Source organism: Anomaloglossus baeobatrachus, chromosome 10 (assembly GCF_048569485.1).
Source record: "Anomaloglossus baeobatrachus isolate aAnoBae1 chromosome 10, aAnoBae1.hap1, whole genome shotgun sequence".
NCBI classification, from domain to species: Eukaryota; Metazoa; Chordata; class Amphibia; order Anura; family Aromobatidae; genus Anomaloglossus; species Anomaloglossus baeobatrachus.
The window spans coordinates 38363503-38377337 of NC_134362.1; the positions used below are offsets into that span (position 1 = coordinate 38363503).

Genomic DNA, 13835 nt, shown 5'->3' on the forward strand with positions numbered 1-13835 from the left:
TTTAACAATGACTATCCCGCATTATATTAAGCTTCGCTTCCTGAAATGTATTTCCTGTTTTTTATCATACAAATTTCCTGATTTCTGCATTCATGAAGGAGTTGTTTCCTAGAAAAAAAAATAGCCGATCCTTTCCCATAATGAAAATACAGGAGTGTGGAAATACAATGTAGATGCAACAGAGAGGAATTCAATTTGTTGGTAATTCAAATACCCTGTATCTCTGAAAGATCTACCCCAAAAATAATTCCTAGTAGGAGTTTTTGGGACATTTTATGACAAATACCCTGTTTTACCAACCCCAAAAATAAGCCCTAGTAAGATTTTTTGGGGTATGCTTAAAATTTAAGCCCTATTCCACAAATAAGCTCTAGTTGCGATTCCTTTTGGGACTGTCTGCTTTCTTTTGGGACTGTCTGCTTTCTTTTGGGACTGTCTGCTTTCTTTTGGGGATGTCTGCTTTCTTTTGGGGTTGTCTGCTTTCTTTTGGGGCTTTCTGCGTTCTTTTGGGGCATCTGCTTTCTTTTGGGGCTTTCTGCTTTCTTTGGGGACTCTGCTTTCTTTTGGGGCTTTCTGCTTTCTTTGGGGACTCTTCTTTTTTTGGGGGGCTTTCTGCTTTCTTTGACGGAGAGTCTTGCTGTATTCTTGAACTTTATTAGCTGCTTGGGCACTTCCTTATGAAAGCAGACATACCCAAAAGAAAGCAGGAAGCCCCAAAAGAAAGCAGACAGCCCTAAAAGAAAGCAGACACCCTCAAAAGAAAGCAGGCAGCCCCAAAAGAAAGCAGAGAGCCCCAAAAGAAAGCAGACGCCCCCATAGGAAAGCAGACACCCCCAAAAGAAAGCAGACAGTTCTAAAAGAAAGCAGACAGTTCTAAAAGTAAGCAGACGCCCCCAAAAGAAAGCAGATATTCCCAAAACAAATCAGACAGCCCTGAAAGAAAGCAGACAGCCCTAAAAGAAAGCAGACGCCCCCAAAAGAAAGCAGACAGTTCTAAAAGAAGACAGGTCTAAAAGAAAGCAGACGCCCCCAAAAGAAAGCAGAAACCCTCAAAAGAAAACAGACATCCCCCAAAAAGAAAGCAGACAGCCCCAAATTAAAACAGGCTGCCCCAAATGAAAGCAGGTAGCCACAAAAGAAAGAAGACAGTCCCAAAAGAAAGCAGATGCCTCCAAAAGAAAGCAGACAGCCCCAAAAGAAAGCAGACAGCCCCAAAAGAAAGCAGACAGCCCCAAAAGAAAGCAGACAGTCCCAAAAGAAAGCAGACAGTCCCAAAAGAAAGCAGACGCCTCCAAAAGAATACAGACATCCCCAAAAGAAAGCAGACATCCCCAAAAGAAAGCAGACAGCCCCAAAAGAAAGCAGACAGTCCCAAAAGAAAGCAGACAGTCCCAAAAGAAAGCAGACGCCTCCAAAAGAATACAGACAGCCCCAAAAGAATACAGACATCCCCAAAAGAAAGCAGGCAGCCCCAAAAGAAAGCAGACATCCCCAAAAGAAAGCAGACGCCTCCAAAAGAGAGCAGGTAGCCCCAAAAGAGAGCAGACAGCCCCAAAAGAAAGCAGACACCCCAAAAGAAAACAGACAACCCCAAAAGAAAGCAGACAGTCCCAAAAGGAAGCAGGCACCCATTCCTCTCTAGGCATCTTCAGGGCCCTCAGCTTAGTAACAAATCAGCCTTAAAGGGAACCTGTCAGCAGAAAATTAGCACTAAACATAAAAGATTCCCCCTCTGCAGCTCGTGGGCTGCATTCCAGCAATGTTCCTATTATTATTGTGCCCCCTTTTAGACCAAAAAAAATACTTTATAAAGTGGTACCTTTTTGAAAGGAAAAACTGGAAATGGTACACGGGGGCGGGCTGCCTGGTGTCCGTTATTCTGCCTCCTGCCGCTTTAGGCCGTCCCCCATCACTCATTTCCATAGCTGTGGACGCCGCCCAGAGATCCAGAGGTCCCCGCGCATGCCCAGTGCCTATCTCTCGTGAATGAGCACTGTGCCCAGTGTCGCCGCTGGTGACGTGTGCGCAGGCTTTAGATAATGGGCGGTGCTGTGATGTTCCTCAGCAAGTAACCGCCCATAATCGCGTGACCGCGCGTTCCCCTCTGCCTCCACTGTTCTGCGCAAGCGCGGGCCTGCTGACCCCACGTTACCTCTTTCCCATCTTGCCCTGAGGCAGGAAATAAATGGGAGGAGCGCGGAGCAGGACACCACAGATCAGGAGGAGACGCGGAGAGAGGCTTACCGACGTACACAGTAAAAAAAAAACCGTTTACCGTACTGCTTTTCACTATACAGAACACAATGTGTGACTGTTTGTTTTTACATGTTTTTTTTTTTTACTGTGTACGTCGGTAGCGCCTCTCCGCGCGCCGTCACGCGATTATGGGCGGTTACTTGCTGAGGAAAATCACAGCACCGCCCATAATCTAAAGCCAGCGCAACACGTCACCAGCGGTGACACGGCACAGTGCTCATTCACGAGAGATAGGCACTGGGCATGCGCTGGAACCTCTGGATCTCTGGGCGGCGTCCACAGCTATGGAAATGAGTGATGGGGGACGGCCTAAAGCGGCAGGAGGCAGAATAACGGACACCAGGCAGCCCGCCCCCGTGTACCATTTACAGTTTTTCCTTTCAAAAATGTACCACTTTATAAAGTATTTCTTTTGGTCTAAAAGGGGGCACAATAATAACAGGAACCTTGCTGGAATGCAGCCCACGAGCTGCAGAGGGGGAATCTTTTATGTTTAGTGCTAATTTTCTGCTGACAGGTTCCCTTTAAGCTGAAGATCTGAAGCTGCAGTAATATAAAACCCGACTGATTTCTACAGTCAATCTGCCCAAGAATCCCATTAAAAGGGGTTCTCTGGGAATAGAAAAAAATAATTAACTAAATGAAATTTAATTATAAATAGTTTTCTAAGTACCATCAATTAGCAAATCACATTTGGTTTGTATGTGGACTAGGAGATAATGGCTGTAGAATTCAAATGACCACGACCTTATTACATTGACCAAAACTTGTGCTAGAATGTTAATAGGAAAGAAGCCTTTGAGCGTGTGCAGTACATACTCCTTGTGGGTATGCAGATCTAATACTGGAGATAAGGTAGGAAGAGGCTGCTCACACTGATGTCCTCCCTGTCTAGCTGACCTGATACTGGCTACTGATATCAGGGATACTTAAGTAACAAGAAGCTGCTCACACTGCTGTCCACACTGTCTGATCTCATAATAAAGATATCGGAGGTACTGAGGTAAGTAAAGGTTGCTCACACTGCTGTCCACACTGGCGATCTAATCTAATGTTTGAGAATCCAGGGATGCCGAGGTAAGTAGCATGTGCTCAAACAGCTGTCCACACTGTCTGATCTAAAACTGAAGATCCCACGGGTGCTGAGGTAAGAAGAGGCTACTCACACTGCTCTCCTCAGTGTCTATCTGATCTAATACCGGAGATATAAGGGTGCTGAAGTAAGAAGATGATGCTTACACTGTTGTCCACCCTATCTGGTCTAATATTAGAGATGCCATCGTGCAGAGGTAAGAAGAGGCTGCTCACACTGGTATTCACCCTATCTGATCAAATGGCAAGAAAAAAAGGAAACACAGCCAGCACCAAAATTCTCAAGAATTAAAAACTTTTCTGTATTTTTCCATTTTAAAAAAGAGTGTGCAAGAGTGGCATAACAAAGATGGCAGTACCCTTACATGTTTCAGACCTCACAGGGTCCTTAGTCATATGGCCATGTTTTTTATTCCAGTTTTGCACACTCTTTTTGTAAAATGAAGAAATAAAGAAGAAATTTATTCTTGAGAATTTTGGTGATGGCTGTTTTTCCTTTTTTTTTTGCCATTGTCCAGTTGTGATCTCCGTTTTCAGGCCGTGCATCAGTGGAGCTGTTTACAAACTAAGGGGTAGGCTGAATTCAATTTTTTTTCTTTTCACTATCTGGTCAAATATTAGAGATGCCATGGTATTGAGGTAATCTGGTTGCTCACACTGCTGTCCACCCTGACTATCTGATCTCATCCTGGAGATGCAAGGGTTGATGAGGTAAGAAGAGGCTGTTCACACTGCTGTCCACCCTGTCTATCTGATCTAATACTGGAGATATCAGGACTGTTGGGTAGGAAGAGGCTGCTCACACTGCTGTCCACCCTGTCTATCTGATCTAATACTGGAGCTATCAAGACTATTGGGTAGGAAGAGGCTGCTTATACTCCTGCCCACCCTGTCTATCTGATCTAATACTGGAGATATACTATATATATACTGGAGTGTTTGGGTAGGAAAAGGCAGTTCATAATGTTGTCCATCATATTTATCTAATGTAATACTGAAGATATTAGCAGTGATGAGATAAAAAGAAGCTGCTCACACTGCTGTCCATCTTGTCTTTCTGACGTACTACTGGAAATACCAGGGTTTTGAGGTAAGAAAAGGCCTCTCACACTGTATAATGAAAAGTTATACAAATGTATAATATACTTTGCGTATCAATTCCTTACACTTTTTAAGGTAACCGCATGTCTAAATATAAAATCAGTGTCTTTCGGATGTACAGTATAGTTCCACAGAACTATTAAAGCCGTCCGTGCTTACCTGCAGCCTCTTGACAATGTGGTTGATTTCATTTTCCACTTCTGTCTCATTGCTTGCAATTGGGCACAAGGCTAATCTTCCGGCCCGTCCATAGTAAAGATCCAATCCCCCTTTAGTAGAATAAGTCCAGCCAAGTACGTCTCTACATGAACAGTGAAAGCTGACTGCTCCTTCACGCTCCTTTTTCGGATCAACCAACACCAACATCTCGGAAGATATCCCCAGCATGTAAATACCTTCTGGAATGGAGACGCTCACAGCTTTAACTGTCCAGGCTAAGGATCCAGAACTATGGAATTCTGGAGGAACACTGTACGCCCAACGAGTTCCTTTTCCCCCTTTGTCCCCAGTTCCTGTGCTTCCTGCTCGATCCCTTTTCTTGGCAAGACCCAATATGGCTAACTTAGAAGAGCACGATTCCAGAGTTGTGGTGGTAACATGGTCTCTAGCCAAATCCCTCAGGTATTCTTCCCTGGTTCTGGTAGCCATGGCTAGAAATTTACCTCCGCGTTCAGCTGCATTCTCTCCATTTACAGCTTTGGAAAGCAAAAAGTCTCTAAGTTCAGGAGAGCGTCGGAATAATGTAGTAGGAAGAGCAGGGCCAAAGGGTGGAGTGTCGGCAGTGCGAGTAACGGCAACGCTGTAACTGGTGTGGTTGGCACATGGATTGAGGACACGAACCACAATGAATACATGTTGGAAATGGGAACGAATAGTCTGTGGAGTGAAGGGGAGGGCACCCGGCTCTTGGAAGACAATGGTCACAATGTCATTACCAATATGTCTTTTACGAAGTAACTGCAAAAAAACAAAAGAAAAAAATAGTATCACTAAAAAAAACACACTTAAATTTCTTTAATTTTCTATCCAATATTCACGTTTTACTCTTTGTTTTTACTAAATTAAAGGGGTGTTCCAGATCTTATAAAATAAGATAGGTCATCAATATAGGATTGGTGGGAGTACTAAGCCGAGAAAGGTGTGGGGGTGAACATGTTCCTAAGGCCGGCTTCACACTTGCGTTTAACTCGCACGAGTGCAATGCGAGAAATTCTCGCATTGCACTCGGACACATGTTAATCAATGAGGCAGCACCCATCTGCTATTTTTTTTTCAGTCCAAATCGGACTGAGAAAAAAATCGCAGCATGCTGCGTTTTGGTGAGTTTCTCGCATGAGTCTCTTCAATGCAAGTCTCTAGGCCGCTTTACACGCTGCGATATCATGACCGATATCGCTAGCGTGCGTACCCGCCCCCATCAGTTGTGCGACACTGGCAAATCACTGCCCGTGGCGCACAACATCGCGTGAACCCGTCACACTAATTACCTGCCTACCGACGTCGCTGTGACCGGCGAACCGCCTCCTTTCTAAGGGGGCGGTTCGTACAGCATCACGGCGACGTCACAGCTGCGTCACTGAACCGCCGCCCAATAGAAGCAGAGGGGCGGAGATGAGCAGGACGTAACATCCCGCCCACCTCCTTCCTTCCTCATTGCTGGCGGCCGCAGGTAAGGTGAGGTTCCTCGTTCCTGTGGTGTCACACATAGCAATGTGTGCTGCCGCAGGAGCGACGAACTACTTCGTACACCGATCAGCTGCGATATTTGAGAATGGACCCCCATGTCACCGATGAGCGATTTTGAACGTTTTTGCGACGATTCAAAATCGCTCATAGGTGTCACACGCAAAGACATCGCTAAAGCGACCGGATGTGCGTCACAAATTCCGTGACCCCAACGAGATCGCTTGGGCGATGTCGCAGCGTGTAAAGCCCACTTAAGGGTGCGTGAAAAAAAAAAGGATGTCACACGGACAGCACATATACCATTCTAGTGACATGCGTTTTTCTCAATACATTTCACGCATGTAGCAGAGAACACTGTAAATGCTCCTGTACATAAGAGTACATGAGTAACAGCTGCTGAGGGTAAAAACTGATTGCACTCTGACAGCACACTGATGAAAAGTGAACTAAAATCGTCCGACTTTCTAGCATGAGAATCGGACCGATTTTACACTCGCAAGTGTGATTCCAGCCTTATGAATACACCAGACTGGTAAAATATGGCCCTAATTTATCTAGACTGGAATTTTGCATTCACTAGAGTCAGATTTTCTAAACTCAGCTGTGCTTTATCTGTACACAGTGCAGTACCTTTAAAGTTTATATGTTGTGTTATATAATATGCTTTGAATGGTATTGTGGAAACATCAAGGCATAAGATTTAAGTGGTGGGTTACTGTATATATATTTTTTTATAATTGTGATTTTATGGTACTTATTAATATACTAGATGTAGTACCTGGCGTTGCACAGGAGTGTCTCTCTGTCTCTCTCCCACTCTTCCTCTATGTCTGTCTGTCTCTCTCTCTGTCTGTCTCTATCCGTCTCTTGCTGTCTCTTTCTGTCAGGCAATCTCTCTCTCTTTCTCTCTCTCTGTCTGTCTCTGTCTGTCTCCCTCTTTCTCTCTGTTTCTGTCTGTTTCTCTCTGTCTCCCTCTCTCTCCCTCCCTCTCTCTATCTCTGTCTCCCTTTCTCTCACTGTATCTCTATGTCTGTCTCTCCACCAAAATCATATTACCTCACACATAGGCTTCTTATACTAAGAATGTCCTTCGTTGACTATAGCAGCCAATCACAGCTCCTATTAATGACCTGTAGCTCCCAGCTCCATTGACTTTAATGTAAGCAGGTTTTTTGGTGAATAACTGTAAAGCGCAGGGTTAAATTTTCTCCTCAGAACATAGTCTATGACCATGCCTGAGTTAAATGAGGCGTCTGTGCAAAATTTCATGATTGTAAGGCCCGTTTCACACGTCAGTGAAAAACACAGACGTTTTTCACTGGCGTGTAAAACACGCACATGTCCCTGCGTGTGCCGTGATTCACGGCACACGTGGGTTGTCTAAGTGCATTCCGGGCTCCGTTCTCCGTGGCCCGTGATTACACTTAGAAAACTACTCACCTGTGCCCGCTCCCGCTCTCCATGGTGCTGATCGCTCCCGCGGTGCAGCATCCGGCCGGCGGTGACCCCCGCAGCAGCTGCTTCCGGGTCGGCTGTGTCGCGCATCATGAATATGCGCGACAATAATGAGCCGGCTCAGAAGCAGCAGGGAGAACGGGCTGCAGAGGACATCGCTGGACGCCGGGTGAGTTAAAATGATTTTTATTTTAAAAGCACGTTTTTTTCTGGCACGTGTTTCACGGACCACACCACTGCGTGGTCCGTGGAACATCAGTGATGCCAGAAAAAAATGGACATGTCTCCGTGCGGCAAACACGCACACGCGGGTACGCCGCACGGAGACACGTGCAGTGAAAAATCACTGACGTGTGAGCAGACCCATTCATTATAATGGGTCTGCGTATGTCAGTGATTCTGGTACGTTTAAAAAAAAGCACAAACGTCCCAGAATCACTGACGTGTGAAAGGGGCCTAAATGAGACAGTGCAGATTCCTTTATTGAACACACACACACATATACACACACATACATACACATATACACACACATATACACACACACATACATACACACACACACACACACACACACATACACACATACATACAGCTTTATATGTTAGATGAGCATCATAGGTTCTCCTCCTCCTTCTTCACAGACTGCACAGCTCTAATGTTCTCACTATGGCTGCTGATGGAGGAGCATGTGACCAGTCCCGCCCACCAGCCTCCTCCAATTAGAAAACACTGCACACGGGAAAGCTGATTTTTCTATTGGAGGAGGCTAATGGACAGGTCTGGTCACATGCTCCTCCATCAGCAGCCATAATGAGAAAGAAGAGAGCTGTACAGTCTGAGAGGAAGGAGAAGAATCTGCTATACTTATATATTACTACGTTTCATAAAGGCATGTGAATAACACTTTTAAAAAAAATATTAAAATTAAGTGGACAATCCCTTTAAATTAAAAAAAAAACATTAGCAGGAGTAATGAAAAATTCAGAGGTTTTAATGTATTTCAAAACAGAATTTCAGAAAAGCTTTCAGTTCTTTTTGCCTACCTGCTGACTGTTGCTTGCTGTAAATGGAAGCATTGTTGAAACGTGGAACATGATCTCGTAGTCCTGGTAGCGGGTGTAGAGGGAGTGCGTGCCTGTACTGTCAGCTGAAGAAGAAGAAAAATGGATTTATAGTTGGAGAAGATAAACTGTGCTGGGGGAATGTGTATAAAATGAGGCGGCTTACTTTTGTTGTCCAGCTGTGCTCTGTACTTTTCAAAACCCTTTAATTTGACTTCGTCTCCCAGTAAGCTCAGGAACTCCTGGAAAGCCGGTCCTGCTGTTTCGTTATTATACATCTCCTCCTCTGATGACTGCCCACTGCGGCAATACAGAATACCAATCTTTCGCTGAAAACTGAGCTGGAAGAAGAGATATAGTAATGTAATACCCCAAAGTTGTGTATACGCCTTTAAGATGTAGCAGATCTGACAGCTACCTTATTATGTTTGCACTCTGCTAACATTTCACTTTGCAGATATTGCAGATAAGAATTCAGCACATAGATGTGTTTTTTATGTGCACAAAGTGATGTACCTGTTATGTTCTGCTATTAGGAGGTTGTTAAGGGTTAATGAGGCAGCCCTGCTTTCCAGGTCACCTGTTAGGACTACGTGGCCAGGTCTCTGGTAGGACTACGTTACCAGGTCTCTGGTAGGACTACGTGACCAGGTCTCTGGTAGGACTACGTGACCAGGTCTCTGGTAGGACTACGTGACCACGTCTCTGGTAGGACTACGTGACCACGTCTCTGGTAGGACTACGTGACCACGTCTCTGGTAGGACTACGTGACCACGTCTCTGGTCGGACTACTTGACCAGGTCTCTGGTTGGACTACTTGACCAGGTCTCTGGTCGGACTACTTGACCAGGTCTCTGGGCTTAGCAGGGAAGGAGAGGAGATATTTTGTTTCTGTGTGAGTTGATCTGGAGAAGCTGAAGGGGAAGGTAAGAGAGCAGCCATAGCTCCTGTATATATATCATTACATAGAGCCTAAGCTGCAGATAATACATCGGAATACACCACATTACTCCACACTGCCAGGAAACAGATATAAATTTAGTGCAACTTGGCATCACAAACTCTCTTTTCTTTTGATTTACTGTATTTTTTGGTTTATAAGATGCACTGGATTATAAGACGCACCCCAAATTAAGAGGAAAAAAAAAAGGTAAAAAAATAATAAAAATCGGGTCAGTCTTACAATCCGGTGGTGTCTTACTGGGAGCGGGCAGCAGTGGTGGTGCGGGGTCATAGGAGACAGGGGCGCTGGTGGAATAGGCAATGCTGCGGGTGGTGTGCTGGAGCTGCAGTGTGCTGGGGCTACAGGCCGAGGGCACTGTGCTGTGTTGGGGCTGCAGGCGCCATCCTAAAAACGTCAATGGTGCGGACTTCAAATAATGGCACTCTGAGTCGGTGTGTGCACAGATAGAGCTCTAGTCTCAAGATCTCATCTGCGCATGCGCTGCCTCCGGCCCATTGGTCTCCCAGCAGCGAACTTAAGGAATGGCGCCCAGAGGTGGCGTGTGCGCAGATGAGATCTTTAACTGAGAGCTTCATCTGCGCATGTGATAACTCCGGGCGCCATTATTTTGAAGTCTTCACAGCAGACATTTTCAGGATGGCACCTGCAACCCCAGCACAGCATAGCACCCTTGGCACAGTCTGATGCTCCAGCACATCGCCTGCAGCCCCAGCACAGCAAAGCGCCCACAGCGCCAGTGGCATTGCTACATCGTCCGCGTTAACCAGCATTCGGATTATAAGGAACATCCCTCATTTTCTTCCCAAATTTTTTTGAGGAAAAGTGCATCTTATTATCTAAAAAATAAAGTAGATTCTTTTTGTCACTGCCATGGTGGTGTGGTAAATCTTCATATTTCCGACTTGCACAGGTGCACTTTGCCCGACAATGTGGATGATGTGGGTGACGTCATCCACATCGCTGGGCAAAATCTTGTGCCTGCGCAGAGAACTCGCCGGTTCGTGCAGGCGCACGTATGTTTGCAAAGTGCAGCCGGCAATGTGTCTGCGCAGGCACGAGATTTTTCCCGCCTACGTGGATGGCATCCAAGGCATCATCCATGTCAATCAGAACAGGGGTGAAAGGAAGGGCAGGAGGGTGCATATTAGGACACCTATTGGACCGGACAATTTACATACATGGCGGGAGGTATTATAAAGCTATTTCTGGGTCTACAGGGGGAGCAGGGGGTAACATGCACTTTTATAGAATGTCGTACAGGCGCTGCTTAAGGTGCTAGTTTTAGTTTAGAAGGCCAAAACCTGGTGACAGGTTTCCTTTAAAGAGCTTCCCATCCAGGACATTATTGATATTCCACAATTGTCTTGCCGCAATTTTTGGAGCTCCCGTAAAAATTTATAAGAGCAACCTCTTCATTTTTGAAACCAAACACCAGGTCCCCGCTCTTGAGACAGATGTCCGTCCCTGTGGTTTGGCCCACATCTACCAGACATTTATCGCATAGCCTATCAATATGTCATAAAACATCTGTCAGACCACCAGCCCAGAGGCATCAGCGGCGCTCGTCACTCACCGCCCCGGCCTCCATGCCTCCTACTCCAGACTGCTGCCCTCGGGTCTCCCCACCGGCGCCGCCAGCGCTCCCTGACCAGGGGTCCCAGCATCGCTTTCCACTTCTGTCCCCTCCGCACTTCTGCCACCATTCCAGCAGGGTCTGGCTTCTGCACGCCTACGGTCCGCTTCAGCCTCCTCTCCTGTGCTTCCTGCTCTGGCGTCCAGGTCTCGGGGTTCGCACATGCACACTAACGTGCGGGGGTGCGCTTTTTCCTCTTCTTAAAGGGCTAGCATCTCGACCCGAATCTTCCTCTGCTGAGCTCTGACATGTACTGGGTACTTAAGCATTCCTTCCCCATTGTGTAGTGCTTGTTCAACGTGTTCCTGTAGCTTGTCTCTTGTGCTAGTTGTTCAGGTTCCCCTGTGCTCCATACTGTGTTAAATTTGTCTCTGCCTGCAGACCCCGTGTGCCAGTCTTAGAGCATCCATCTTCAGGTCCCTCCTGCTAGTTTCCTCTGCCTACCAGCTACCACCCGTGCCTGCCAGCTTCAGTCCCCATCTTACCCTGTGAGCCTGTTCCTGTCCTGGACCTACTACCACCTCACCTGGAGACCCGCACGGGACGCTATCCAGTCTACTACACTGGTCCCGGATGCCGTGCATTTAGGCCCTCTAGGGTTACCCCCAAAGGTCCCTGTATAGGGGTTAGCTCGTGGTTATCTCCCCTGGGGGAGTCCGGTGCATGGTCCTATGGGTCCCGTTCTGGACTGTTGTAACAAGATCTATTTGAGAACTCCCCTTTTGCATCGAGTCCGTACAGAAGCTCACAATTCATTTCTATCAAATTCATGCAGAATGTACGCTTCTGTAAATCGGAGCCATACGGAGACACTGCTAGCCGTCTTGAAAATGTGAAGCACTTGGCTTGGTTCTTACTAAAATGCAAGTTCTGTATATTTTGCATTTCCCCTTCTGTCTATGTGAATTTCCGTTGGAGGATCTGGCTTCCTCTCGGGCAGGTTAATGAGCTTCCTGAAAGCTTCACTGTGTTAGGAACAGATGTGCTTGAATAAAGATCAGGCTGAATAATTCTGCCGAGTATTTTGGCACAGTGTACATAGAGGAACAGAAAGTGCAAGGATAATCAATCTGCTGTTTATTTCTGTCCCAGCACAATAGACACTACCCCACGTTGGTTATTTAATAAGCAAAACAATTCATGACTTACATGTTATATGATGAAACGAGTAATGCACACTCACCCCTTGTTCATCCAGCTTCAGGAGGGTCTCCGGGACTTTCGGGGAGTTAGATGCTAGCCGTAAACACTGCAGATTAACTTCTGGTACTATGTATTCAAGAAGCTTTTTCGGTGAAATGGCCCTGGAAGAATTGGGTCTTATGGATGATGGAAAGGCTTCCTCTAGGATGGACCCTCGAAGTGTCTTTAACTGTAAATAGAAAATTAAGCTCATGGTTAAATACATCCAATAATTGGCAAATGAGCCTTCATATGGTCAGCCGATCAGTTGCCATCGCTCATTTGTTGGCTAAATTAAAGGGAACCTATCTCCAGGTTTTCCCTTATGAACTGCGGCCACCATCAGCGAGCCCTTATGTACTGTATTCCAGAATACTGTATATAAGAGCCCAGGCCACTCTGTATAACGTAAATAAACCCTTTATAATACACACCTAGGGGGCAGTTTGGTCCGATGGGTGTTGCTGCTTTCTGGTGCGGCGCCTCCTCTTTGTGGCAATCTCCATCCCTCTTTTGAGGCCTGTGTGCATGACACATCCCACGTCATCCACACTAGCCGGCATTGCAGTCCTGCGCAGGCGCATTTTGATCTGCCCAGATCAGGGCAGCTCAAAGTATTGTAGTGCGCCTGCGCGGGCGGTCTTTAATCTTTCCTCGCACCTGCGCATTACAGTACTTTGATCTGCTATCAGCAGGGCAGATCAAAGTGCGCCTACGTAGGACCGCAATGCCGGCCGAGACTGGATAGAAGGAGGACAGAGATCGCCGCAGATAGGAGGCGCTGGACCAGAGAGCAGAGACTCCTATTGGGCTGGACCATCCCCCTAGGTGAGTATTGTAAAAGTGGTTTTACGTTCCACACAGTGGCCTGGGCTCTTATATACAGTACTCTAGAATTCTGTATACAAGTATAAGGGCTCACAGATGGTGACTGCAGCTCACAGTTGCCAAATCTGGTGACAGGTTCCCTTTAATTGTTTAGTCCGGCATCAAAATCATCGGCAGAAGCACATGCGCAACTGGGATGTGCTAATGACAATACGACTGCTGTATGGGGCCAGGACACACGTATTCCGGATCATTCTGTGCCCACACAGTATGTATTGGTCCTTGTGATTGGACAGTTGAAAGAGTGCCAAACATCAACTTGAATATTATTGAATAGCGCATGTTTATAGACCGAAATGCGTCTTCAGCCCGCACCTTTCCAATTGTTTTACAGATTTCTCTCTATACTCTGTACACACCAGACTAGTCAAGTCTCTCCCTATATTCCCCAGCCAGCTTTTCAAACTAAGTTTTCTCTAAAATGCCATAGTGTTTAAGAGTTAACCATGCCTGGCTGCAATCACACACTCATGCTCTGATTCATGCTGCCAGTGGTTCGAGAAGCATCATGAC

The 13835-nt window shown here is 46.3% G+C and overlaps 1 protein-coding gene across 4 annotated transcripts in view; it reads right to left on the reverse strand.

The window, feature by feature from the left end:
- SIPA1 (signal-induced proliferation-associated 1) overlaps positions 1–13835 on the reverse strand; it is a 134967-nt gene that overhangs the window by 37584 nt on the left and 83548 nt on the right. For all 4 annotated transcript variants that reach the window (XM_075326200.1, XM_075326199.1, XM_075326201.1 and 1 more), the window contains exons 4-7: positions 12436–12624; positions 8821–8995; positions 8637–8740; positions 4609–5406 (exon numbers count right to left, since the gene is read on the reverse strand). In XM_075326200.1, the coding sequence (XP_075182315.1) occupies positions 4609–5406; positions 8637–8740; positions 8821–8995; positions 12436–12624 (1266 nt within the window). The remainder of the gene's footprint in view (positions 1–4608; positions 5407–8636; positions 8741–8820; positions 8996–12435; positions 12625–13835) is intronic.